The following is a 27,920-nucleotide window of genomic DNA, read 5'->3' as shown; positions in this document are numbered from 1 at the left end:
TTGATATCAAAAATAAATTGAAATATAAATCAGTGGTCGTATTGTTTATAATTAGTAGTTGGTATTACTACATATCTCTACAATAATAAAGATTTGTATATATGGCGTATGTTTCACCAGACTTTTTTTAATTTAATATGTCTTAGCTTAGCATTTTTGTCATTGGCTATTTGTTAATAGAGCTGTCGCTGAAGCCTAATTTATTCTAAAATGCTTCAAAATATTCGCACACTTATCCACGCAAATTTAAATTCAGTAAAAATTTAAAAATATTTTAAGATAAATCATTGTTAGCTACAAATATCAAATGCATTCTATTGGTCAGAAAAAGCTTATAGGTTATCAAAAGGTATATATATATATTCCATTTCATTACATATCTATTAAAGATGAAGAAGATATATACTGGTATGCCTATATGCTACAAACAACTGGACAATATAAACGTGCTTATTTTATTTTGAGCAATGTTAAAAATATACAGGTTTTTAATTAAGCAATTGCAAATACATAATTCTAATTATAAAGAAAAAAACAAGATGTTGGTATCTTAAAGCTGTTGCACTGGTTTATTTAGATTTTTATCATTTTATAAAAAAAATTTAAAGTTTGAAACCAAGGAATATAAAGAAGCTTTGGAATTACTTGAGGAAGATTTGTTATCTGAAAATTCTTTTAATTCAACATTTAATCCATATGAACAATTAGATCAAAAGCAGCTAGGATATGACATGGATATTAAACAAAATATAGTGATATTTTTTTGTTTTAATTAAATTTAATGATAATATATCAGAATATGGAGAGTTTGGTTTTTTTGTTAAAAGGTAAAATATATCAAGCTATGGATTGTTTTGAAATTGCAAAAAAACATTTTTTACTATCATTATATCATGATATTACAAATCACGAAGCATTGGAAATATTGATTAAATATTGTTTCATTAAGGAAAAGGAAAGTATGTATAATTTTTTTTATTGATTTGATAATTTTAGAATTATAGGCGAGCATTTATTAAAAAAAATACTTGATGAACTTAATAAAGAATTACCAATTAACAAAGATAATAAAACTTTTAAACAGATGATACTGATTATTTACAAAAAACAATTTGGTTTAGATAAAGTTGATTTAAATATAAAAAATGAAAATCCTGACATTAAAGTTATAACTGATTTTGATCAAGAAATTCATAAGGCCAAGAAATTATTTTATTCTTGTTTTTTTGAAGAATGTTATGATTTATTGAAAGAGTTATTAAAAGTTGACAAATTCAATGCAGATACTCTTACACTTTGTATATCATGTCACTATCAAATGAATAACATTAAAGGTAAATAATTATTATATAAAAAGGTTACATTTATATAAGTAAGAATATAAATATTAATCCCATAAAACTTACAGGAAAATAGAGGATCCTTATATATCTTTATTATGAAATACTAAATATTATTTTTTTTATGATCTTATTTTTCAAAATAATCATAATAAATTTTCTTAGTAGTTTTAATTCATCGAAGTATAAGGTAGATAGTCTGAGCTTGTTATCAGGTTTGGGAGTAAGGAGAGAGAGAGGGATAGCAAGCACCACTAGGGGAAACTGGGGCTCAAATGTCTTAAAAATATTTGATGAGCCCCCTGAATTTTTTTCTTAGAAAATAACTAAAAAAGGTAATTTTTAAAATAAGTTTTTTTTTTTAAAGTTGAGTCCCTTGAGATTGTAAAGACTAGTGACATCAATGAGGGATAAATTAGGGCAATCAGCTGTTACTTAAAATTTAAATCAATACCAGTAGCCGATACTCAAAAATGATAATAAACCTTCATGATTAAAAAAATTAGCATTATACTATGAATTTATAAAAAATTATGTAAATTTTTATAACCAAATAAAAAAGGTGATGTTAACTTTTATTTCCTTTTTTTAGTTGAATTTTTATAAATTAATTATGAATGATAAATAAATGAATAATGATAATACTGATTTAATATACTTATAAAATTTATTCATGCATATAGTAGGTCTATTCAAAAATGAATACAACAAATTATGCATTATTCTTATTTAGGGCTGTGCCGATATTAAATATCGGATCGGATGGTCCCAATATTTGGCGTTTTTCAAAAATATCGGATCGGCCCGAAACCTGTAAAAAACCTCGATCCGATCCTTTTACTAAAAATGCAATTCTTATAAAACTTTGAATTATTATTTTTTAATAAAAAAATTTTTTTTAAATATTTAAAAAAAAAATAAATTTTTTCTAGTTTCTATTTTACATTAATAATATTTTATAAATAATTTTTTTTTAAACAATGCAAATGTTATTTATTTTTTTAAATCGATTTTACAAGTTTTTTTATAAAAATAGAAAGGAACACCCAAAGTTTTATTTATTTTTAATTTTTAAAAAAATAACACCAATTTTATTATTTATACTTTAAATAAAAATTATTTTAAATATGGTTTCTGAATTATGGAAATATTTTGATAAAGATGAAGGTAATTTTGCAAAATGCGTCATCTGCGGAATTCTAATTTCACGGGGAGGAATACTGAAAAATTCGTTCAATACAACTAACATTACGAAACATCTGAAGCGTTGCCATCAAAAGGAATTCGAAGAGCTAACACAAAAAGAACGAGAAATATTAGAAAAAACAAATCAAATTTTTTAAAAAAAGAGCCCTGAAAGTCAGCCAACAATATCAGCCATTCTTAATAAAACTAATATTTGGAAACATTCTGATCCTAAATCAATAATAATTTCTAAATTTATAGGGGAAATGATAGCGTGTGACCACCAGCCGATTTCTATCTTGGAGGATAGAGGCTTTAAAAGGCTTTTACATCATTTATGTCCAAATTACAAAATTCCCAATAGAAAGTATTTTTCGTAAGGAGTTATTCCGGATATATATGAAAAACTCTCCGAAAAAATTCGTAAAGAAATTTTGGTTGACGATTCTTTTTTATCCTTTACGGTAGATATATGGACTAGAAATTCAGGTGGCGATTTTCACATCTCATTAACATGCCACTATATAAACCAAAATTTTCAACAAATTAATAGAGTTCTAAATGTTAAAACATTTAATGAGTCGCATACAGCAATAAATATTGCTCAAATTTTAGATGAAATTATTAATTATTGGGGTATAAAGAAAAATAAAATACACCTAATCATTAGAGATAATGCACCCAATATAACTTTGGCCATGAAAAATGAGAAATTTCAAAGCGTTTCGTGTTTTGCACATAGTTTGCAATTGATTGAGGCAGCAATTTTATCACAGAGATCTATTATTGACAGCTGCCGGGTTAGAAAAATAGTAGGACACTTTAAACATTCTTCTATTGCACAAAATTGTCTAAAAGAAATCCAAATTCGATTAAGTCTAGCCCAGCACAAATTAATCCAGGATGTGCCCACCCGTTGGGATTCTACCTATTATATGCTCGAAAGATTGATAGAACAAAAAAGGGCGGTACAGCTGTTCATTATCGATAATCCTAATTTGGGAAATCTCTCATTATATGAGTGGGAATTAGCAGAAAGGGTAATTGATGTTCTTGAACCAATTTAGAGAGTAACAAAAGAAATAAGTACGGAATCATGTTCAATTAGCAATGTTATACCCTTTGTTGAAATTCTGAAAAGTGAATTAACAATTAATGGGGACACAGATAGAGGTGTGCAGACTATGAAGAATACCACTAATAATCAATTAACAACTCGGTTTTTTGATATTTATGATGATGACAATTATGTTGTCGCTACATTACTTGATCCTCGACATAAGGATTTCTTTTTGCCAAAAAACATATCATACATAGAAAAGCTCAGGACTGCATGTGAGTCTTTTTTTAAAGGTGATGATAATGTTCAACTTCCAATTTCTAATAAAGATTCGCCAGGTTTTATATTTTTTAAAATAAATTTAGATTTTATTGTTAACTTAGGTAATGACAATGAGAAAAATGTTCCACATAACATTAAAAAATGCAAATTTAATTTAAGGGATGCTTATAAATTGAAAATCAAAGAAAAACTAGTAATAAATGAAATCGATAGTAATGTAAATGATGACCTGCCATACCTAATAGAAATCAAGGAATATTTAAAAGAATCTTTATATATAGAAAGTATAACAACATATTTTTCATATTAATTTAAATATTGCTTGGTTGGGCTATGATTGACCCATTTGTTTGGGTGATTTTTCAAAATCAACAAAAGATTGGGTTTGTATGAAACCCACTATTTTATATGCTAATTTTATATTTGTGTTATTTATTTAGAAAACTCGAATAACATTGATGATATTGATATTATATCCCCAGTGAATCCACTTGAATATTGGAGAGTTAATGCTGTAAAATATCCAACTTTATCAACACTTGCACGTAAATTTTTGGCTCCTCCAGCAACAAGTGTCCCATCTGAGTCTGCCTTCAGTACGGCAGGGGATATTGATAGTCCTCATCGTAGAATCCTATTGCCTGAAAATCTAGAGGCTCTTATATTTATTAAAAAAAATCTAATATATTATAATTTTATATATAAAATATTACAATTTTATAAACCAACATAAAATGGATATACTATTATATATTTTTTTTAAAATTATTGTTGAAATAAAAAAATTAAATTATGCATAATTCTTTTGTGCATAAAAAATATTGATTTATTAATTACATTTGGTTCAAAGAGGGGTGGTGAAAAATTAATATAAATATATCGGTATCGGATCGGTTTTGAACCAATATCGGATCGGATCGGTGAAAAATATGTGGATCGGCACAGCCCTATTCTTATTTGATTCATTTAAATGAAATAAATAATCATAGTAATCAAATTCTAAAATTTACTATTTATGTTCAATTCAAATAATTTTTTTAAAATAATAATTCATATAAAAATATAATGCAGAATTATTAAATAAAATTTATTGCACATCTAATTCGAAGAAATTATTATAATAATCTTAGAATAAAGTGTTATATTTACTGTAGATTATGTATTTTATACATATTTATCAAAGATCTGCAGAGGTACCATTTGCACAATTCGGCCTGGATTTTTTTTTAAATTTTCCTGGCCAAGAAAATTTATATCTGGCTCAGTTTTATATTCAGGCCAGCCCATCCAGATTTTTGAAAATTTATTTTTAATATTTATAGCTAATCATGGCGATTTAAAATATACCACCCAACCCGGGTATATTTAGAAAAATTATATACCCTGGTCAGCTTTAGGACCGGGCCTGCAGGTTGCTGATATTTATCATTTAGTGTTTTATAAAAATAATATTAATGTATTATATGTTTTTTGATAATATATATGAAGGAAAAATATCAATTATTTTTCATTGTCCCTTTAACTAATGAGTTCATGAACTTTGTTCAATAGACTTCATTTACTTTTGATCCTATATTTACTGATTACGAAAATTAGGTAGAGTATATCACTCGTTCCACATTGCAATTATAATTTTTTATACAGTTTTTTTTGTTTCTTTGACATACTATTTTCTGGCAGCAAATTAGTTCTAACTAAACTAATAAAAAGCAGTTTTTATATACCTTATTTATAACATATAATAAGCTTATACCTGCTTATTAATACTTTTGAAGGATTGTATCTACTTATAATGGAATAATGGATTTTTTAGCAACTATATTTTTTTTACTACATTTCTGTGTTTTACACTTTTTATACTTTCTTTATTTTTTTAGATTTTTCAAACACAAAAATTAATAATCTTTCAAAACAAAAAAACGAAGAAAATAAATAATAATTTTTTCTATCAATTATTCATTATAATAAAAATAAATAAATATTTATTATTATATATAACAAACATAACTTGTCAGATTGGCAGGTTATCAATAGAAATGACAAATGATTAAATTTTATTATAAAAATAGTAATAATTATTCCGAATTATTTATATTCGATCTAATTATAATCAAATAAAGCAAATTATTTAAATAATTTGTCGAACTAAAGAATTATTCAAATATTCTTTACTATTTCATTCTAAAATTATTTCGATTCGTTTTTGTATGGGTTTAGCTAGCGTTTAGTGTATTATTTGTTTATTCAATGTTCTTTTGTTTTTACAAGATGAAATAATTAATTTTTACAGATTTATTTAATATAATTTTTGTTTTATCTTTGATATATTTTATAAAGTTTTAATTTGTGTAATAGAATTTATTTTAAAAAAAAATAATATTTAATCAATAAAATATAATTATAAAAAAAATGTGATACTTTTATTTAAAAATGACATAAAACTGTTTGAAAGGTAGATAAGTATGATACGAAAACCCTTTATTTAATAAAATATTAGCTACATAATCTCAAAATATCTTTGCTTTCTTTTCAATAAAAATACTATATATTATTATTTTTGGCATCGGTATTTGGGGGAGGGGGGCGGGCTTGGTCGATAATGTTTTAATATCGGTGGCATTGATTTAAATATTGGTATCGGCTAAAAAGATGATATCAGCATATCTGGTTTAGTGAATTGACTATATATTTCCCTTTACAATAATATAACAAAAATAGGTAAAATATAGTAAAAGTAAATGTAAGTATTTAAAAAGTGATAATTAGATTTAGCAAAATGGTCTAACATTTAATGTTATTCGGCTAAATTTTTACTGAATAGCATGGGGCAAAGATTGGCCGATAAACATCGTCTTAAATTCCACGAAAATGTCTGCCTAATTGTCATTATGCGAAGACTATTATTAGCTAATTTTTCGCTGGGTATTAGAATAAACAACTTTACAATAATCTTTAGCTGCTCTTTTCAATTAAATTAATGAAAGATTAGAACAGAAATACTTCATTTTACCTTCATGAGTTCCAACAATCTGATGCTGTGCAATTGTACGTCTCATAGATCTATAAAGACTTTTTCATTTCTTGAATACCCAAAATTCTTGCCTTTAATTTCCTAGAGCAGGAAGTACTAAATGATGCAATCAGATTAAAAATAAGGGATTATAGCCCAAGGAAATTTGCTGAACTGTATTAGTTATGACTTTATCAGCTAATTATTGACACCTGGTTCTGACGTTATAAGTTTAATCAATTTAGTTTGGATTAAATTTGGTTTATTGGATGTAGCCTCTTCTACTACACCATTATTATCGAGATATTTTTTGAATTTAAAACTGCAGAAACATTTTTTATTAAAATTATGAATAATATCTATTTTTAATTTGAAGCTGCTTGTTTATTAAATTATGTTGTCCCGGAAAGGTAATTTCATAATATTAATTTTTTAGTGAAATTTTGTCTCAAAATTATCCTCCATTTCCATGCCTTTTATTTTAAATAACTTGATAAATTGGATTTATAAAGCATTTTTTGAAATATAAATTTCAATTATAAAATTAATTATTAAATTATAAATAAATTTTAGTATTTTCTTTATATAAAATTCAAAATTAATTGAATAGCGCGATACTTTTAGTCTCTAAAAAGGGCGCGCTATCACTATTTTTTAAAGTAGTGTGCTACTATAACAACTATAGAATTGCCATCAAGCACGATAATTTTGTCAAAAATATATCCCCTGAGTATTGTGTCTAATTATTATTATAGAATTTTAGACGATTTTACGACCCTAAAACGTCAAACATAAAATATGCCAAATAAAACTTCAAAAAACTTTTTATCAATGATATTGAAATTTCCTTGAAAGACTCGGGATAGTTTTTGAAACACTTTCTTTTCCCTCAACCATGTAGAGAATGCTATTTTTAATTTTATTTATTTTTAGGCCCACTCCCAATTTTTGATATTATTTATGACCAAGCTTGGTTCGACTAAAACAAATTTAAATAAAAAATATTTTATAACACATTTTTATAAGGCTACAAAATAAAAAAAATATTGTTTTGTCCTAATCCCAAAGAAATACTATTGATTTTATTTTAATAAAAGAAGTTGTTAGATAGTATTAATTTTTCTAAAATAGTTTTTGTTCGTGAATATTATTTTTAGGCCCGAGTTCGGTTTCGTTTTTAAAAATTATAGACCTTATTTGACACCCTTCCATTTCTATTTTGTATGAATGAATTTGAAATATAGCTGATTTATCAAAAATAGTAAATTTTAGAAAAAATATATTACCCTTTGGTCTAGTGTTTTTTATTATTGTTTGTGATTTGAATGTTTGTACAAATTATATTAGCATTTTTACAGATAAGCATGAATTTTATTTATCTTATTTTTAAATTTTTTTTACTATTCGTATATCCTATAATGGTTTTGTTTTGATGACCGTTATTGGGTCGGTCTTTACACTCCATATAGTATTTGTATTCTTCCAAAACGTTATAGTTCAGAGTATTTTTGCAGTTAAACTATGAATATTTAATAAAACATGATATTGCCTAATAATATTTATTATTTTTAAATTAAGATAAAATATAAGTCCAAAGTATAAACATATAATCAAAGTTCGTCATATTTTTTTCAACTTAAAAAATGTGTGCTTAGTTCGGCTTGGTCTTTTGATATCGGATTTTAGCTCCTTCTGATCTTTTGAAACTAATTCATAGTTCAAGTTTGATCTTTGAAACTGACTTAGGATTGAACCAATTCTAACCTTGTTTTAAATAGTTTGGAAAAATATCGATTACATTTAAACAGGGTTAGGTATTTGATCTGTCAAATACTAACCCGTCAAATATGGTTGAATTCTATTAAAAGCTTTTATGGCAGTATTCACTTCATTAGGTATATTATATGTAATAACAATATATTCATAAATAAATGCATATTATTAAATTTGGTATTAATTTGATTCATTCTTGAAACACTGTTTCGTTTTCACTTTATGTGGCAGAATCGTTTTTTGGTTCAATTGAATATTCATTTTCTTTTATATTTTTAACTAATCGTAAATTATGATCAACGCTAACTAAAATATTTATAACTTTTTACTCTCAATTATACTAAATTTCATTTTCAATATATTTTATTCTTATAAAAATAATTTTCCATTTTTCATATCATAATTTTTTAATAATCTTAATACAAAATTCGTTCCTTTGTTCTATTTTAACAATTTTTTTTTATCCTTCCGCGATGATTTTTATCAAATCAATATATAATTAAAAATATATTTTTTTAATCAATAACATTTTGATTGACATTAAATTCATAAAACAAAATATACTACATATATATATAATATATATTAATATATAAACATAACATGTCCGCCCATAAGAAGACCAAAACATGTAATAATACCAAAAAAAAAATATATACTAATGATGTAGATTTTTCTATATAAAAAAAAATATTTAGTGATTACGTAGATTTTTTCCTCACATTATTAAAAAATATATATAGTGATTACTGAGATTTTTCATCTTCTTCTAATATTGTATTTTCTTCCAACTCCATATCTTTGACCCCTTTAATAATTTGTAACCCATTGTTTCCATCTTTATTGTCATTATATTTGGATGTCATTACGACTTGTGATCTCATCTTGATAGCTTTGGCATTGTATGCTTGCACTTCACCCGAATATGAATGTTTTACACCATTCAGAGCATTGGGATTTGTTTTCATAGCTGGTTGGGATCTAACGGGTATAGCGTTGGAATAATGAATTGGTGGCCACACACTTTGTTTATTCTTAGTTATGTACCTTTCCTCCGAAGGTATATTTTGTTCTCTACAGAAATGACTCGTTGATGTGACTTCCTCAGAGTCATTCGAATAATTATTATACTCCTGATTCATTAATACTTGAATAGGTATCATACAGTTTTTTATTTCATGTCCAAAGCTCCTACAGCGGAAACAACGCTTGTAACTTTCAACCTTAGGTCTCTTAATGGCTAATTTTCTTTTTTTTATAATTTTTATATATATTATATGGTCCTCAGTATCAAATTTGTAATTCATTTTTTTTTTATTTTTTAATTTAGAAAAAATTTTAACTTTATTTTATCAAAAAAAATTATGTTGTATCTTTCTTTCACAACAGAAATAAATTCTTCCCTCATAATTTTAATCATGAATACACATTTTATTTTTTAATGAAAAAATTTTTTTTTTATCTTCACTTGTCTAACGCAAGAAGTATAAAAACACACTTATGTCTTTCTCCTTTTTTTTTAAAAATAAATAAAATTTCACTTTTCTTATAAACACATATAAAATATTTTTATGGAATTATTTCCAGTATAATTTTATTTGTTAAAATTGGATGTAAATTTTATTTTAATGATTAATTTCTGAAATTAACAGTGTATTTCGATTCATATCTTCATATATTATTGCTAACGAAAAGTTTGACATAGACTTATAACTTAGTTACACCGTTTAGTCCTGTATTCACAATCAGCTTTTTATAAGTCCTTGATCATATTCATACCATGCTGAAATAATGTCCTTGGATCTTTCTCTCCCAAACTAGCAATAATCAAGCTTTTAGCTCTTTATTCACAATCAGCTGTTTACATGATTATAATCTAGTATATTTAGGATCCTTCCTATAGCTATATATGAAATAAACAATTATATTAACAAAATGAATCATTCATTTATTATCATACCTACATTTTTTTAAAATAACCAATTACTGTCTATTTAACCCATCATTGCCTAGATGTGCAGGATCAAAATTACAAACAATACCTCTCATAGTTTTCTTGCACATTACACATACCCTCAAACTTGTAACAAGCAATTTTGTAACATCATTTTAAATATTCATAATCCTATATACATAAATTTATCTATTTTACAATTTGATTCTTAAATTCCGACCTGAAATATTAACACAACAATCAACATATCTCAACCAAAATTCCTTCCTACCTTGTTAAATGACATGGTATTTTAATATTTTAATCCTACCCAATATCTGACAATCCCTTTGACCTTAAACATAATAACCTAACCCTTACACGCCACCTTATATATTGCTCCACAACAATCATTAGTACAATAACATTATTGTGACTTGCTCAACAATATTGCTGCACAACAATCACAGTACAAGAACATTAATGTGGCTTGCTCAACTTACCACCAAGATTTCTTTGATTCAACCAATGATATTCCTGCACAACAATCTTTAACCTCAAATTTTAATACATATTTTTCCAAAAATATAGATTTTAAGTTAGTTTGTATTATATATATTTTTTTTTTTTTTAAATATAAATTTTTATTTAAACATTACTAAATTATTCTTAATACAACAAAATTTAAATTTTTAATTTTAATTTAACTTTTATTTATATATATTTTTTTTTTTTTTTAAAAAATAAATAACTTTTTTTTTTTGAAAAATCACTCATTCATACATACCCCCTACCCTCTTCTCCCTTTTTTTATTCTTCTAAAATGGGTATGTCAAGCATTTGTAATGCCTGCCATAGAAATATAACCTTGACCCAAGCTATTTGTTTTTATAAACATGGGCCCAGGTCTAAACCATGTATAAACTCTGGTAAACCCCCTTCAAATGAAATTTTATACAACAAAATTGAAACAACCCCCATTGTAATCCAAAATTTTTATCCTGATTTTTATGATAATTTTTTAAAGTGGGAAAAGCCACCAACCTTAATCCACCTACCCCTTAAATCAAGGTCTTTAATTTCTAATTTTTTAACAACACTTATTATGGAAGTTAATTCAAATTTAAATTCCCTTAAAGCTTGGGAGAATCTTTTAACCTTTCCTTTTAAAGTCTTAATTAAACCTACAGATAAAAATAAAAAAACTATTTTACATGAATGTATAAAATATAAAATAGACCATTTTTATGATTTAGAAATGGAAAATTACGTTCCTGATGTAAGGGCAACATCTAATTTTTCCCATAAATGTAAGATTATATCAAAAAAAATAGACCAAGGGGACGTATGTGGAGCTCTTAAATTAGCCTCATCTAATGATAAATTGGCTCCATTTGATGAACATACTTTTACTTTACTAAAAGAATTGCACCCTCAGGCTTTTCCTGAAGATCTTCCCATCCCTATAAAACCTAATTTAATCGAAATAGGTAAAGAAGAACTTATTAAAACAATTTTATCTTTTAATAAAAACTCTGCAGGGGGAATTGACGGTTTTCGCCCCTCTTATTTCCAATTTTTAATTAACCCTAAAAATCCTCATAAAGATACATTTGTAAATTCATTGGTAATACTTAGTGAAAATATATTGAACAATGATTTACCCAGTCAAATTCACCAAATCCTTTTTGGCGCAAGATTAATTGCTTTTACTAAGCCTGATGGTGGAGTTCGGCCAATCGCAATAGGGTCTTTTTTTAGGAGACTATTAGCTAAGATAATCGTTGAGCGCATCAAACCTGATGCTTCAAAAATGTTCCAAACATATCAACTAGGCTTTGGTACTAAAGGGGGATGCGAAATAGCCGCTCACTCTCTTCGCATATATATCGAAGATCCTCCTCCAGACGCCGTAGTCTGTAAGCTTGATTTTAAAAATGCTTTTAATTCTTTATCCAGAAAAACATTTTTAAACATTTTTTATGAAAAATTCCCAGTTTATGCAAGATTTATTGAACAGTCTTATGGCTGTAGAACCCCTCTCAAATTCGGGGAATATACAATTCCTTCTGACGAGGGTATTCAACAAGGAGACCCTTTGGGCCCTCTGATCTTTAGTTTAGGTATACATAACCTAGTTCATTGTCTAAAATCCTCTTTTAATTTAGATTTAAACATATGGTATCTAGATGATGGTACCATTTGCGGACCTTCTAAAAATATTCTTGCAGCGATAGATTATATAGAGAAAAATTCTCTAAACATAGGCCTTACTCTAAATAAAGCTAAATCGGAAATATGCTTTTTAAATTCAAATACTCTCAAAGTCCAAGGGTTTAAAATCATCAAAAAAAGTGAAATTAATCTTCTAGGTTCACCTTTAAGCAGTTTTTCCAACTGTGAGGTGTTCGTGGAAAAATTTTTCGAAGGCTTATCAGGACTCGAAACTATTTTAAACGAAATTCCTTCACACCAGAGCTTTTTTCTTTTAAAAAAATATTTATTTTTACCAAAGATAGTACATATTTTTAGATCTTCTTCCTTTTTTTTAAATAATGAAATTATTAATCGTGTTCATGAATTTTTTAGAAGTTTATTAGAAAATATTTTAAATATTAAATTGGAAGATTTTAATTGGGGTTTCTCACAATTACCCTCGAAAATGGGTGGTTTAGATTTATATCCTTTAAACCTTCTATCTCTTTCCTCATTTTTGGCATCGCGTTTGATGAATAACGCCATGATATCTTCTTTTATCTCTCCTAAAGATAACCTTTTAAACTCAGCCTTGACAGCCTGGACATCTTTAGCTCCACCTGAAGCTGTCTTACCCACGATCTTAACACACCAATCTCTTTTCGAACCTTTAATTAAAAAATTTTTTTAAATAATCTCATCAAACCCCCCTTTGGAGTATATTCAACTATTACAGAATGCTGACTGTACTAGTGGCTATGAATGGTTGGAAGCATTACCAAGTCGTAACCTAGGTAACCTCTTATCAGATGAACAATTAAGAGTTGCCATAGGCCATCGACTTGGATGTAACATTGTTCAACCACATACATGCATCAAATGTAAAACATTAGTTGACTCCAAAGGGAGACATGGTCTAAATTGTATATATAGTCAAGGCAGGCATGCAAGGCATGCAGCAATTAATTTAGCTATTAGCCGTTCTCTTACCAGGGCCCGAATACCAAACATCCTGGAGCCTACAAATTTATCGTTAGATGATGGCTTAAGACCAGATGGTTTAACTTCCGTGCCTTGGTCTTTAGGGAAATCCTTAATTTGGGACTTCACATGCGTATCTTCTTTCCCAAAAAATTTAAATTCTAATCCGGTTGATATAGCCGAGAAAAAAAAAACAATGAAATATTCCAAATTCACAAATTATATTTTTACACCGATTGTCATCTCTTCCCTTGGACATATGCCAAGTGGAACTTTAAAGTTTTTAAAAAATATAGGGGATAAGATAAGAGCCCTTACATCAGAACCTAAAGAATCTTATTTCTTAAAACAAAACCTCCAAATCATAATTTTAAAATATAACTACACATGTTTTTTGGGAACTTGTAGTCCCACCTCGGTTTTTATATAATATTTTATTTATTTTATATTATTTTAATTTAGTATTTTAACGCTATGTATTATTTTACACAAATTTTTATATTGTAAAACATATTAGTCTTAATATAAAAACACACTTATGTCTTTTTTTTTTTAACAAATAAATAAAATTTCACTTTTCTTATAAACACATAAAACATATTAATCTTGTCCTCTTTATAAAAAAAATAGTATACAATTGTTTTATATGATCTCCACAAGTGTATATTTTTGATAATTTTATCATTATCATGATTAATTTTACATGGAATAACTGGCTCACATTGCCTATTTTTCTTCCACAAAAAGAAACAAATTCTCCTATTAACATGATCATAACTTTATGTTAATATAGAAATAAATTCTCTTATTAACATGATCATAACTTTATGTTAATATAGAAATAAATTCTCCTATTAACATGATCATAGCCTTGTATTAATATTTACTAAATGAGACCAATATTAACTAATCCCAATTAAGAATTTTTATTTCTATGTATTCATATATAAATTTACTCTTAAAATTATTGAATTACAAAAATATTTAGTAAATGAGATAGACATCCACCAATCCCAATTAAGCATATTCTCATTGTTATTTATTCATATAAATTTATCTTTAACATTATTTAAATATAAAAATAAATTTGTCCTAAAAATTTATAGGAACTAACCTTCCGGTTTCTATGGACTAACTATTTATCTTTATTATATACCCTAATAAAATTATTATGACGTACTCTCACAGTACCATCATCAAATCTTATGTTACACAATTTATTCCCAATATTATCTAACACAATACCTTTTTCCCATTTTTTTTATGATCAAAAAGTCTTCCCCAAATAATTTGGCCAACAGTGAATTTTATATTGATTTTCCCATAAGATAATATATTGTCAATCTCTTTTGACTTAAGAAAATCTAAAGGTAATCTGGTTCTTCTACCCAAAAATAATTCAACAGGAGTAACTCCCTCTTTATTCCTTGAATTATTATAATATAACTGGGCTAACCAGACTTCATTTTTTTCTTGTTTAGATTTCTTTAACCAATTTTTCACTATGGCTACCATTCTTTTAGCCTGGCCATTAGAGCTAGGATGATAAGGTGGAGTCAAAATATGGTTAATTTTAATCGAATTACAAAATTGTTTAAAATTTTCACTTATAAAAGCCGGACCTCCATCCGATACAATTATTTTAGGAATACCAAATTTAGCCCACAATTTTTTTAATAATTTAATAACAACTTTAGTTGTTAACCCTTGAACCTCTTCAAATTCAATCCACTTGGAATATGAATCCACCACTAAAAAATATGATTTTTTATCCAATTCAAAAAAATCAATGTGGAGACGATCCCATGGTTTCTTTGATTTTGGCCATACTTGTCCCATCTCTTTATGAGGCATAACGGCACAGGTATTACATGGAACACATTCCTTTGTAATTTTTTCAATATCATTACCCATTCCAGGCCACCACACATATTCACGAGCCCAAGATTTCATTTTAACCTGACCCTGGTGTCCTGCATGTAACAAATTAATTATTTTAGCACATAATTTCAAAGGAATTACTGCCCTATTTCCCCTCATTAAACAATCATCCACCACAGATAATTCTTTTTCAAATCTTTGATAAATTTTATAATTATTTTTCCATGGTTTTCTTCCCTTTAAAAATAATTTTATTTGTCTTAATATTTTATCTTTTAAAGTATAAGATCTGAGATCTTCCCACGTTGTAGGACCTCTTTTTAACATATTATGATAAAGTTCGCACTAAAGCATCTTCTCTATCTATAATCATATTATCAATTATTTCAGGAGTAGCACAACTTGCTCCTAATCTTGATAATATATCAGGCAAATGATTTTCTCTTCCTCGCCTATATTTTATTTCAACATTAAAACTTCCCACAAGTAACAACCACCGTTGTAATCTTGGGGACATCATTAATTCCTTGTTATCTTTCTTAAACAAATGAATTAATGGTTTATGATCGGTATAAATCACAAATCTTTTACCGATCAAATATTCGCGACATTTGGCATCAATGACATGTAATAAGGCCCCTCCGACACCTTTATTTGACGCATCAACAGCAAGAATTATCTCCAAGTCATTATTAAAACACCTAAAATTGGTTCCTCACCAATTTTTCTCTTTAAATGTTCAAAAGCTTTTTTTTGTTCAATTTTCCACTCAAAATTGACGCCTTTTTTAAATAAATCATATAGTGGAGCTGCAATTTTTGCAAAATTATCCACAAATCTATGATAATAATTTATCATGCCCATAAAAGACTGCACTTCAGCTTTATTACTAGGCTGATTTATGTTCAAAATATTTTTTAAATTTTTATCGAGAGGTTTCACTTCAATTCCATTAATTTGATGACCCAAATACACCATTTCGGTGACACCAAGAATACTTTTCTCTTTAATTATTCCAACGCTATACCCGTTAGATCCCAACCACCTATGAAAACAAATCCCAATGCTCTGAATGGTGTAAAACATTCATATTCGGGTGAAGTGCAAGCATACAATGCCAGAGCTATCAAGATGAGATCACAAGTCGTAATGACATCCAAATATAATGACAATAAAGATGGAAACAATGGGTTACAAATTATTAAAGGGATCAAAGATATGGAGTTGGAAGAAAATGCAATATTAGAAGAAGATGAAAAATCTCAGTAATCACTATATATTTTTTTTAATAATGTGAGGAAAAAATCTACGTAATCACTAAATTTTTTTTTTTATAATGAAAAATCTACATCATTAGTATATATTTTTTTTTTGGTATTATTACATGTTTTGGTCTTCTTATGGGCGGACATGTTATGTTTATAAATTTTAATATATATATATATGTAGTATATTTTGTTTTATGAATTTAATGTCAATCAAAATGTTATTGATTAAAAAAATATATTTTTAATTATATATTGATTTGATAAAAATCATCGCGGAAGGATAAAAAAAATTGTTAAAATAGAACAAAGGAACGAATTTTGTATTAAGATTATTAAAAAATTATGATATGAAAAATGGAAAATTATTTTTATAAGAATAAAATATATTGAAAATGAAATTTAATATAATTGAGAGTAAAAAGTTATAAATATTTTATTGGTACCGACTGACCAAGATTCGTGAACACTTATTATTAGGGAAAAATAAGAAAATTGAAAAAATAGTGAATATTTTGTGAAGAGAATTTTAGATATTATAAAAGAAAAAAATTTCTAGGACCGGGTTCCTCAAAATAATAGTGGATTCCTGAAATATATAAAGGTAAGAAATTTTTTTTTATATTATAAATTACACAACGCAATAGTAGGATTTTTTAGATTAAAATTAGAAATATATAAGATAAAATTTTAAATTTTGGGTAATTAATGAAAAAATGGCTTTTTATTTTAATGATAATTATAATAAGCATAATATTAATAAAATGTCAAATTTTAAGAGTAATTTTAATAAAATATTTAATTCAAATTTTAATAAAGTGGATATGACTAATAATGTCATTACTGCATTAATTTTTTTTGTGTTTTATGTAATCTTAATTATAATGAAACAAATAATAAGGAAAATAAAAAGAAGATCTCTTAAAAATAGAGAAATTGATTATTAAAAAATTATGATATGAAAAATGGAAAATTATTTTTATAAGAATAAAATATATTGAAAATAAAATTTAATATAATTGAGAGTTAAAAGTTATAAATATTTTATTAAATGCACCATTTTTATATTTATACACTAATATAATACTTTTAAATATACTCTTTATTTTTTTTCAATAATTCCATAAAAAATATTCCAAGTATAATTTTCGTTTCACAATATATTTCAAAAAATCAATTAATTCATTCTTCATTTTATAAAATCCCCGATTTAATAAATTATTAATATCAAATTAAAATAATTTCCATCTCATAAAAGTTTTTCTTTTCATTTCAATAAAAAAAGAATAATCAAAAATTTATCTCATATAATATATTTATCAAAAGTCAAAAAGTAAACAAAAAAATACCAAGTGTTTGATTATCAATTCTCCATAAAATAACTACTAAATAAAATATATTCTTTTTGATTGACTATAATATATATGTACAAATATATATCATAATAATACAAAACTACAACACGCCCACCCTTCATAGGCCACGTGTTACAATATAATTATCGCTCTTTAAGGACATTGATTATTTCCTCGTCATTTATCGAATCTTATCTTTGAATATCATCGACTTTTAATTCTTAATTGTCTTCTTTCGACATGCGGATTATAATAATATATTTTGTTTGTTTTATAATACATATAAATTTGAATTCAACAATCCTTTACAATTATTTTATTTTTCTTAATGTTCAATTACAAAACAAATAATTGACCACAAACAAAATAAAGGGATAAAAGATTTTTTTTATAATTATCACTATTAAAATTACATATATATATTTTCGTTATATCCATAAAGAAAATTATATGAACCACAAAAAAAAATATTAAGACATGTCATATAGCAAAAATACTAAACTATAATATATATATATAATTCCACCATAATCATATTTTTTGTTACAAAAAAAAATATGAAGATATGCCGATATATAAAAAAAATTTTAATTTATAATTATAACTATTAAAACTATAAACAATTTCATCACATCACATTCCATCCTTTTTTAAAACTCTTTTATTTAACATAATTCTTTACTAGGTCAAAGTTTAAAATCCTTTATGGTCCACCGACTTTTATTTAAGAGTTTTTTTCTTTATAACATAATATTAAAAATTTTTTTAATTGTTTCACAACAATGTCTCTTTAAATTTAAAAAAAAATACATTTTTTTTTTAAAATTAATCTACACAAAAGTTGTATTTCATTGAACTTTCTAATACCATACCACATGGTGTTATTCACATGAATTTATTAAAGTCAATGTTTTTTTATTTTATTGATAACAATTTAATTCTTAAATTAAAATATTCTTCTCTTTCCCAGATGTTATTTTTATTAAAACTTTTATTAACTTTTTATTATGCTTTACACAATTTTATATTGACACTAAAAAAACGAACACTGATTTGTGATTACTTTCATTTTCAATCATTAAAATTTTATTCATTATATTTGAATCACCATTAATATCATTAAGACAATATTTACAAAAATTTTCATAAGACATGATTGACATACTTGCCCCGGTATCAAATAACATTTCAACCATTTGTCCACCAAATTTTAAATTAATATGAGGACATGAACTCTGTTCCTTTGCTCTCTCAGTTATTAAATTTTTAGGCAATTTAATCAGTTGAATTGTATTTATTTTAACCTCTTTTTCAATACAATTAATATTCATACCTAAATTCATCTCAGAATTTAAAGGTCTATGAATCTCATTTATGTTTTTATTAAAAATCTCTCCTGGATATTTCCCACTTGTTTGATTACAATAATCCTTTTTATTCAGATTATTAAAATTTTTTATTTCATCAAAATGACAATAAAAATTTCCTACATTAAAACTCTTTTTATTCAAGTTAAATTTCAATGTATAATCATCATTCCCATGATGATTATCAATTTTATTATATATATCCACAAATTTTTTAATAAAACTATATATATCAAAATATTTATTATTCTCTAAATATGATTTTTCTATTTTTATATGATTCTCTTTCAAATTATATAGTCGTTGTAACCCACTCACACTTTGAATACAATGTATTGCAATGTGTCCCATTTCTTCACATTTGAAACACATTCTATCATGGTCTGTATTGTAATTTTTAATTTCATTCACATTTATACTCTGAGGATTTTGTATATTTCGAACCATTGGATTTATCACTACCGATGTTCGTTGTGGAAATCCACTTTTGAAATTGGCTTCTTTCACCATACAATTTCTTTTTATATGTCCTACAAAACCACATCGATGACACACTATGTCATTTTTTTCACTTGGTTTTGCAGTCAAATTTTCATTAGTTTTTCGGTCTCTTGAATAACAATTTTTGCCGATATGTCCTCTTCTTTCACAAAGTTCACAACTTTCAATCACATTATTACTTTTGATTTTTAAGTTGGGATCTTCTCTGGATAAATTTTTCATATTTTCTCTCATTTCTCTAATTTCACTTAAAATTATAGATTCCTCGGTACTTTGTCTCAAAGTATTATCTGTTTTATTATTTTTCAAAATTTCTTCTGGTTTTTTACTTAAAACATCAGAAATTTTCTCTTTAAATTCAATCACAATTGAATTTAATTATTTATTGATATCCTCCGATATGTCAATATTTTGATGAAAATTAAATTATCATTTTTTTCTTCAACATTTTTTTTTTAACATTTAAATTTTTTAATTCTAACAAAATTAAATGTAAACTATTTTTGATATCTTCATTAATATCTGGAGATTTCACCAAAACTTTAGGAATTAAATTTTCGGTATTTGTATTTTTTATATCAATTTCTCTATTTTTAAGAGATCTTCTTTTTATTTTCCTTATTATTTGTTTCATTATAATTAAGATTACATAAAACACAAAAAAAATTAATGCAGTAATGACATTATTAGTCATATCCACTTTATTAAAATTTGAATTAAATATTTTATTAAAATTACTCTTAAAATTTGACATTTTATTAATATTATGCTTATTATAATTATCAATAAAATAAAAAGCCATTTTTTCATTAATTACCCAAAATTTAAAATTTTATCTTATATATTTCTAATTTTAATCTAAAAAATCCTACTATTGCGTTGTGTAATTTATAATATAAAAAAAAATTTCTTACCTTTATATATTTTCGGAATCCATTATTATTTTGAGGAACCCGGTCCTAGAAATTTTTTTCTTTTATAATATCTAAAATTCTCTTCACAAAATATTCACTATTTTTTCAATTTTCTTATTTTTCCCTAATAAGTGTTCACGAATCTTGGTCAGTCGGTACCAATAAAATATTTATAACTTTTTACTCTCAATTATATTAAATTTCATTTTCAATAAATTTATTCTTATAAAAATAATTTACCATTTTTCATATCATAATTTTTTAATAATCTTAATACAAAATTCGTTCCATTGTTCTATTTTAACAATTTTTTTTTATCCTTCCGCGATGATTTTTATCAAATCAATATATAATTAAAAATATATTTTTTTAATCAATAACATTTTGATTGACATTAAATTCATAAAACAAAATATACTACATATATATATATATATTAAAATTTATTAACATAACCCCTTAGTCAAAGTTTTTAATTGGTTTCTGTTCTTTGTATAAATATTACCCCAGACGGATCAATTTTTCTTCGAAGAAGAAGTTGAACTTGAAAGGGTTAATAAGATATTAGCTATTTCTCTTAAATGGCAAGATAGACAAAGTCTCTTCCACCAGCAAGTTATGGATTTTACCGCATTCCATATAATATTTTCTTTATCAAAGATACCGCTTTTACAGCGAAAATTTATAATATCACCTAAGATGGCTTGACTATCACCACTTTACAGAATTTGCTAGTTCTTTTATCATATCACAAACTTCTTCGAATTCACTATTCATGAGACATTGTCCTTGATATTGAAAATCTAATAAGTAGGCAGCATTATGAGCAGTTGTATTTAGGTATTTTTTTATTTCAAACATATTTGTAAAAAAAGTATCTATTGATGGAGAAAAAATTGGCACTATTGAATAATCTGTTATTCTAAAGATAACATCTCATTTTTTTTATAAGGAACAAAGTGTATTTATCACTCGAAATTCTCATAAATGACATATTAATCGTTTAAGTATATTTAAAAAATTTAAAATTTTTTACCTAAGAAAATTTTTCGCCTGAGAAATAATAATCATATGATATTTATTGTTAAAAAGCCCGATTCGGGTCGGTTTTAAAAAACAATTCGATTCAGATTATAGCCAAAATAATATGTAGATGTCTAAAACTTTCTTCTATGAGCGAAATCTCCAGGCTTACAATTATTATCTTGGTTATAATCTTAATCCGGCCATTTTTAATAATCGACCTGAATTGGGCCGTTTAACAGCACTAATATATTTAATCAAAAATATTAAATATATAACATTTTAGAGTATTTGGCAGCAATTGACCGGCTTTCCAACCCTGCATTTAAGCGGTTAAAATTTTTAGTTTGAAATATTCTTTTATAATTGAAAAAAAAGACATTATCTCGCAACTATAAATAAACATATTATAAATAGATAATGTACATTTACAATTATATTATATATTTTTTATTTGTCGCAGAACTTTTTAAATTATCACATGAATTAATATCATCTCTGCCGACACTTGCAGTAAGTTCCATTTTCTTTATAAAAAATATATTTATTTATAATTTTTATTAGTTATCATGGTATTCAATTAGTTGTTATTACATGCTTCTCGAAAAAGTTGAATTAGCAAGATTTTACCTCAACAAATCATTATCGTACGATAAACTTTTTTCCCCTTCCTGGTTATTGCTTGGTCATTCTTACAGTCTTATATCGGAACAAGATCAAGCCATTTCAACTTATTTACACACTCTGAAGTTTCTACAAAAGTATAATAAGCTACATAAAAACACGTACAAACTTAAACAATCGATCTACATTTTTTTTAAAGTTGCCATTTACCTTACCTTTACGTCGGTCTTGAATACTCGGCGATGAATAACCATAAAATTGCTTTAGATTTTATTTTACACTCGAGTAAATTGTGCTTAGATGACCCCGTTGTTTTACACGAACTAGGTGTCGTGGCTTACAAATCGAATATGTAATAGTTTTTTTATAATTTATTATTATTGCCAATTTACTATACCAAATTATTTAGTAACTTCGTAAAAAATTTATTTTTAAAATCATGTTTTGATTACAATGTCTAGGATTAATTTAGCTTGGGATTATTTACACGCTGCTCTCAAATATGTCCAAAAGGCTTACGCGTATCCAAAAACGTTGTCCTCATATTGGGAAATTTTATATACCAACTTGGGTCACGTAGCCCGTAAGCTTAAGTAATAACATACTTATTTGTGATAATAAAAATAAAATAAATTTAACATAAAATGGGTTTTAACAATGTGGATTCTTTAGAATTTTCCATTCTGATTCTAAAATATTTTTATTCAGAGGATTCAATATTTTTAAAACTTTTTATTAAGGAGAACGGTTCCCTTACTAAATTATTTCTTTTCTTAAGTTTGACCATCATGTTTTTTAATTTAACATATTTCATATGAAAGTTTTTTTCGATATTGTATAAATCTTACTTAAATATTAAATTAACTCGTTATATTAATTGAAAGCAAATAATATCAATAAAATTTTATAAATAATTTTGGCATTGGCATCTCTCGAGTCGGGATCATAATTTTTGCCCAAATTAGAAATGATTCATTGTATTTTAATAAAAGTTTGCTTAGAAACAATAATTTTGTTCAAAATAGATAAATCAAATCCCACAGGAAAACCCCAAACCCATATTACCAATATCGAATTCCAATAAAATGGTTCCGATTTTGCCAATTTAATCACTATTTTATCAATAGAAAAACTAATATGCTTTTATTCATTTATTGAATGGTATAGAGTAGGGATGTACCGATATTTTATTTCGAATCGGGTCGATATTTCACCCATTTTAAAATATCGGTTTTATAAAATTTCCCGATCCGATAAAAAATAGCGTTTTTAACAAAAATAAAATATTAAAAATTTTTTAGAAAAAGTTACATCTAAAAAACCATTTATTTTTATAAATAAAATCGAAATTCATTTTTATGTTTATCTTTTTAATAGTAATAATTAGTTAATAAACATTCTGCCTTTTTCTCATTCTGTTTAAAAAGTGTTCAATAATCTTCAGAATCTGTTTTTAGTGATGCTAGTGATATTGACAGTCCCCATCGCTGACTGATCTCTGATAAATTGGAAATTTTGGTATTTCTGAAAAGAAATCGATATATTAATTTTAAATATTAATTTCAAATTTCATAATATATTTGTTTATTACTAATTATGTAAATAGATTAATGTTATTATTTATTATATAAATAAGTAATTTATCAATAAAAATATTTTATATACTTTTAGAATTGCAATTGAATTGAATATAAACTATAACCTGATCATTATAATATATTTAAATGACATGTTATGGTATAGTAAAATTATAGATGTTATACTAATAAAAAATATATTAAAAATTAAAACCATTGGTATCTTTACAGAATACAAAATTAGATATGATATCGGATCGGCCTCCAAAAAGTGGTATCGGTACACCCCTAGTATAGAGCATAGCATGCCATATTAAATTAATATATATATCAAAACCAATTTAAATTTTAGAAAACACGAAGACTCTATCATATATTTTAACAAAGCTTTATTATTAAATCCTAAATCTTGTTCGACTTATACAGCGCTAGGGCTAGCTTACTCTCTAAAATTCGAAACAAATAAGGCAATCGAAATGTTCACGGAGGTAATTATATATAAAATTTTATATACCTCATAATTTAAGAAAAGTATAATCATATTTTTTTTCGGCCTGTTTATATTTATAAATACTATTTTACTTACATTTATATATATATATATAAGCAAGGATCTTAACCATTTCTGTTTAAATCATGGTGATAAAATAATATCAACTATTGAATAGAATAATTTATTATGTTATATAATTATGTCTTTATTAATAATTGAAACTCGAACTGAACGCACGCATTAAAAAATTAAACAAACATAGTTTATATTAAATTTTAAAAAATATAATTAAAAAATAACGTAATTTACATTGATCAGAACTATCGTACTTATTAACGGTGTGATTCATATGAATAATTTATAGTTGGTTAATGGCCCCCAAAAACGGTGAAGTCTATTTTGACTTAAAACTATTAAGTCTAATAGATAAAGCTCAACCTTGGATAAATCCGGAAAAATTAACCCGAAAAAACACCTTAAAAATTCATTCAAGCCTAAATCTTTTTAAAATAAGTATTATCAAATTAAAAACACCTAATCGCGCTTTTGTTAGGAGGGATCGCGGGTTAAGAATATTTTAAAAAAACATTCGGATTTTTCGGGCAAATTAATAGACGGGCTTATATTTATTTTTAAATTTTTTTATTGCATATTTATATAAAAATATATTAAAATAAAATAGATAAAGAGCCGAACAAATCAAATATTTTTTAAACATTGGGCGAGCTGGTTGAACAAAATTTTTAAACAAATTGCGGTGAATGTATTAAAAATTATGGGCGGATTTGCTGATTAAATATTTTTAAAACAATTGGCGGGTAGGCATCTCTAATATGTGGTGTAATAAAAACAATTTTCAGTGGGCTTTTATACAATTAAACTTTAGATCTATTGTTGGAGAGGTAACCGCATGCTTCATTGGGATAGGGGCTTCTGGTTTAGCATATCATATTTAATATTATGTCAGTTTTGTTGCTAGCTCCTATCATTTATGCATGCTTAAAAAACATTTTGCACAAATTGTTAATATTTTAAGCACATTTCAAATAAAGAGCTTGGGCATATATTTTTGGCCATCATTTATTACAATTTTTTGAGATACAAATTAAATAAATAAATATTAACGCATCAAGATGTTAGAATATTTAATGTGTTTTATTTTATAGGGATTGGTTTTGAATAACGATGATGTAATTTGTAACGGTATGATAAATTTCCTGATAGAGAAGCTTGCCGATCAAGAAAAATTTTAATATATTATTCTATGTTCAATTGCATTGAAGTTCACACTTGTAATCCGAATTTAATTATATACAGATATAAATATAAAAAAATTATATGAATTTAGAATCATTTCATTTCTATATATTTGTTTTAAGTCAATTGAATTGTCATCTTAATAGTTTTAAATAGCTATCCAGGATAATGTTATACACATGGAATCAGTTAAAAATATTTTTTTATTCAAACTACCGCAATAAGTGTAGACAAGTTTACAGTTCGGGTTTGAATCAATTGTGTGCATATTAAAAAAGCAATAAAAATCGAATGAAGAAAATTTGATTAAAAATGGCAGTAATCGGTGGCTGTAAATTGTGCGGCCATATTAGATTTTAAGTCAATCTAATGGTCATTTTTTATAAAAAGCTGTGAAATAATGTTTTAACCATGAAATCAACTATAAAAATCAAAAGTGTATTTTTTTTCGATGAATCAGTTAAGCCGTAATTTTTTATTACAAAAGTTTATCTAGGGTAGTTTTTTAACATATGGAATTATAAAAATTCAAAATAATAATTTTTCAAATAAAGATAATAGCAATAAATGGGTAGCGAGTTTGATCCATATTGGATTTTGAGTTATTTGGGGAGAACCTTTTATATATAAAAAAAATATGAAATCACACATAAAAATCTGAAAAAAATAATTAATTTTTTATTAAAACTGACAGTAATTGATTAGAGAAGTTTGCTATTCCCAGTAAGGAAGAATTGCCATTTTTTAAGTTATTATATCTTAAAACCATAGTAACTTCAATTCTAATGGTTATTATAACGCAACTTATTCATAAAATTTAATAAATATAGATGGCGATGCACTTAAATAATTTATAAAATAAAATCTCTTGTATATCTTTTATTGGCTTCACAAAAGTTAAAAGCATTTCAAAAAAAATAATGTCTGTCTACACAGACAACGAAAAAACAATCTTTGCATTACATCTGTTAAAATTATTTATGTTAAACAGAAAAACACTAAATAAAACATAACTAATACAACATTCATATAACTCCTGGAGTGCCGCTACAGTTTTTCAAAAACGCTGGAGCGCCGATATTTTTCAAAATTTTGGAGCTGGTGGAGTTAACTCCTTTTTGGTTCTTCATTACGGATACAACTTAACTCAGAAGTACGAAATCATAAAATCGATTAAAAGTACTAGCTCTGCTTAATATACATAGATTTAATCCCCAATATTGAACTATTTGAAAATTGGCATCGCAAAGATAAAATTTCCATTTATGACCGATATTTTGATTAACTTTTTAAATCATATACCATTTAATTCTAAATTTATTGTGATTTACTTACCAGTTTACATAGCTATTATTTTTTAAAAATATTATATTTGCTCCTAAATATTTTGTGTTCGAAATTGTCATTTTTTAAAATATGATTAGCTAGAATAAATATTTTATGTTCCAAAAAAACTAATTTAATTTTAAAATAATTATCACCCCCCCCCCCCTCCCCCTGTAGAATATAAAATTCCTGGCTACCCGCCTGTCATATCATTCTTGTTGATTATGCCCTTTTTTAAAAAAATGAACGCAGAATCATGTTTTGTTTAAAAGGATTCAGAAAATGTTAATTTTAAAAATTTTCATAAAAGGGCTTTTGAAATAACACTTTTTTTGAATCAAACTACGCACCCATTCTCTATCCCTATTGAATAAACACTTTTAATGTAAAATAAGGATCCCATACAAAGCTCTACACATCCTCGATAATTATGTAAAATAAATGCAGAATCTCATGTTGTCTTCGAAGGGATTCAGAAAATGGTAATATTAATTTTTTTATAAACTACCATCCCTATGCTACCCCAAATAAAAGAGCCCAAATTTTAAAAAATTAATATAGAATCTACGCCTCTCCT

The 27,920-nt window shown here is 25.6% G+C and overlaps 1 protein-coding gene across 3 annotated transcripts; it reads left to right on the top strand.

Moving 5' to 3' along the window:
- The first annotated feature begins 1,248 nt into the window (after nucleotides 1–1,248).
- On the top strand, nucleotides 1,249–26,062 carry LOC135928454 (cell division cycle protein 16 homolog). 3 transcript variants are annotated; one of them, XM_065464920.1, is made up of 7 exons: nucleotides 1,249–1,334; nucleotides 22,530–22,579; nucleotides 22,631–22,827; nucleotides 22,890–23,042; nucleotides 23,152–23,283; nucleotides 24,620–24,755; nucleotides 25,927–26,062. In XM_065464920.1, exons 1-7 carry the CDS (start codon nucleotides 1,319–1,321, stop codon nucleotides 26,011–26,013), a joined length of 771 nt encoding a protein of 256 aa, XP_065320992.1. In that variant the 5' UTR covers nucleotides 1,249–1,318; the 3' UTR covers nucleotides 26,014–26,062. The 3 variants fall into 3 exon arrangements, with proteins under 3 accessions (XP_065320992.1, XP_065320993.1, XP_065320995.1); XM_065464921.1 differs by lacking the exon at nucleotides 25,927–26,062 and adding an exon at nucleotides 25,079–25,917; XM_065464923.1 differs by lacking the exon at nucleotides 22,530–22,579 and having other exon boundaries at nucleotides 1,280–1,334.
- The last annotated feature ends 1,858 nt before the right edge of the window (nucleotides 26,063–27,920 follow it).

This window comes from Gordionus sp. m RMFG-2023, chromosome 4, assembly GCF_954871325.1.
Source record: "Gordionus sp. m RMFG-2023 chromosome 4, tfGorSpeb1-WG-v2, whole genome shotgun sequence".
Taxonomy (NCBI): Eukaryota; Metazoa; Nematomorpha; class Gordioida; order Chordodea; family Parachordodidae; genus Gordionus; species Gordionus sp. m RMFG-2023.
Note: the sequence above shows the minus strand (reverse complement) of the source record. Positions and strands in the feature narration are given on the sequence as shown.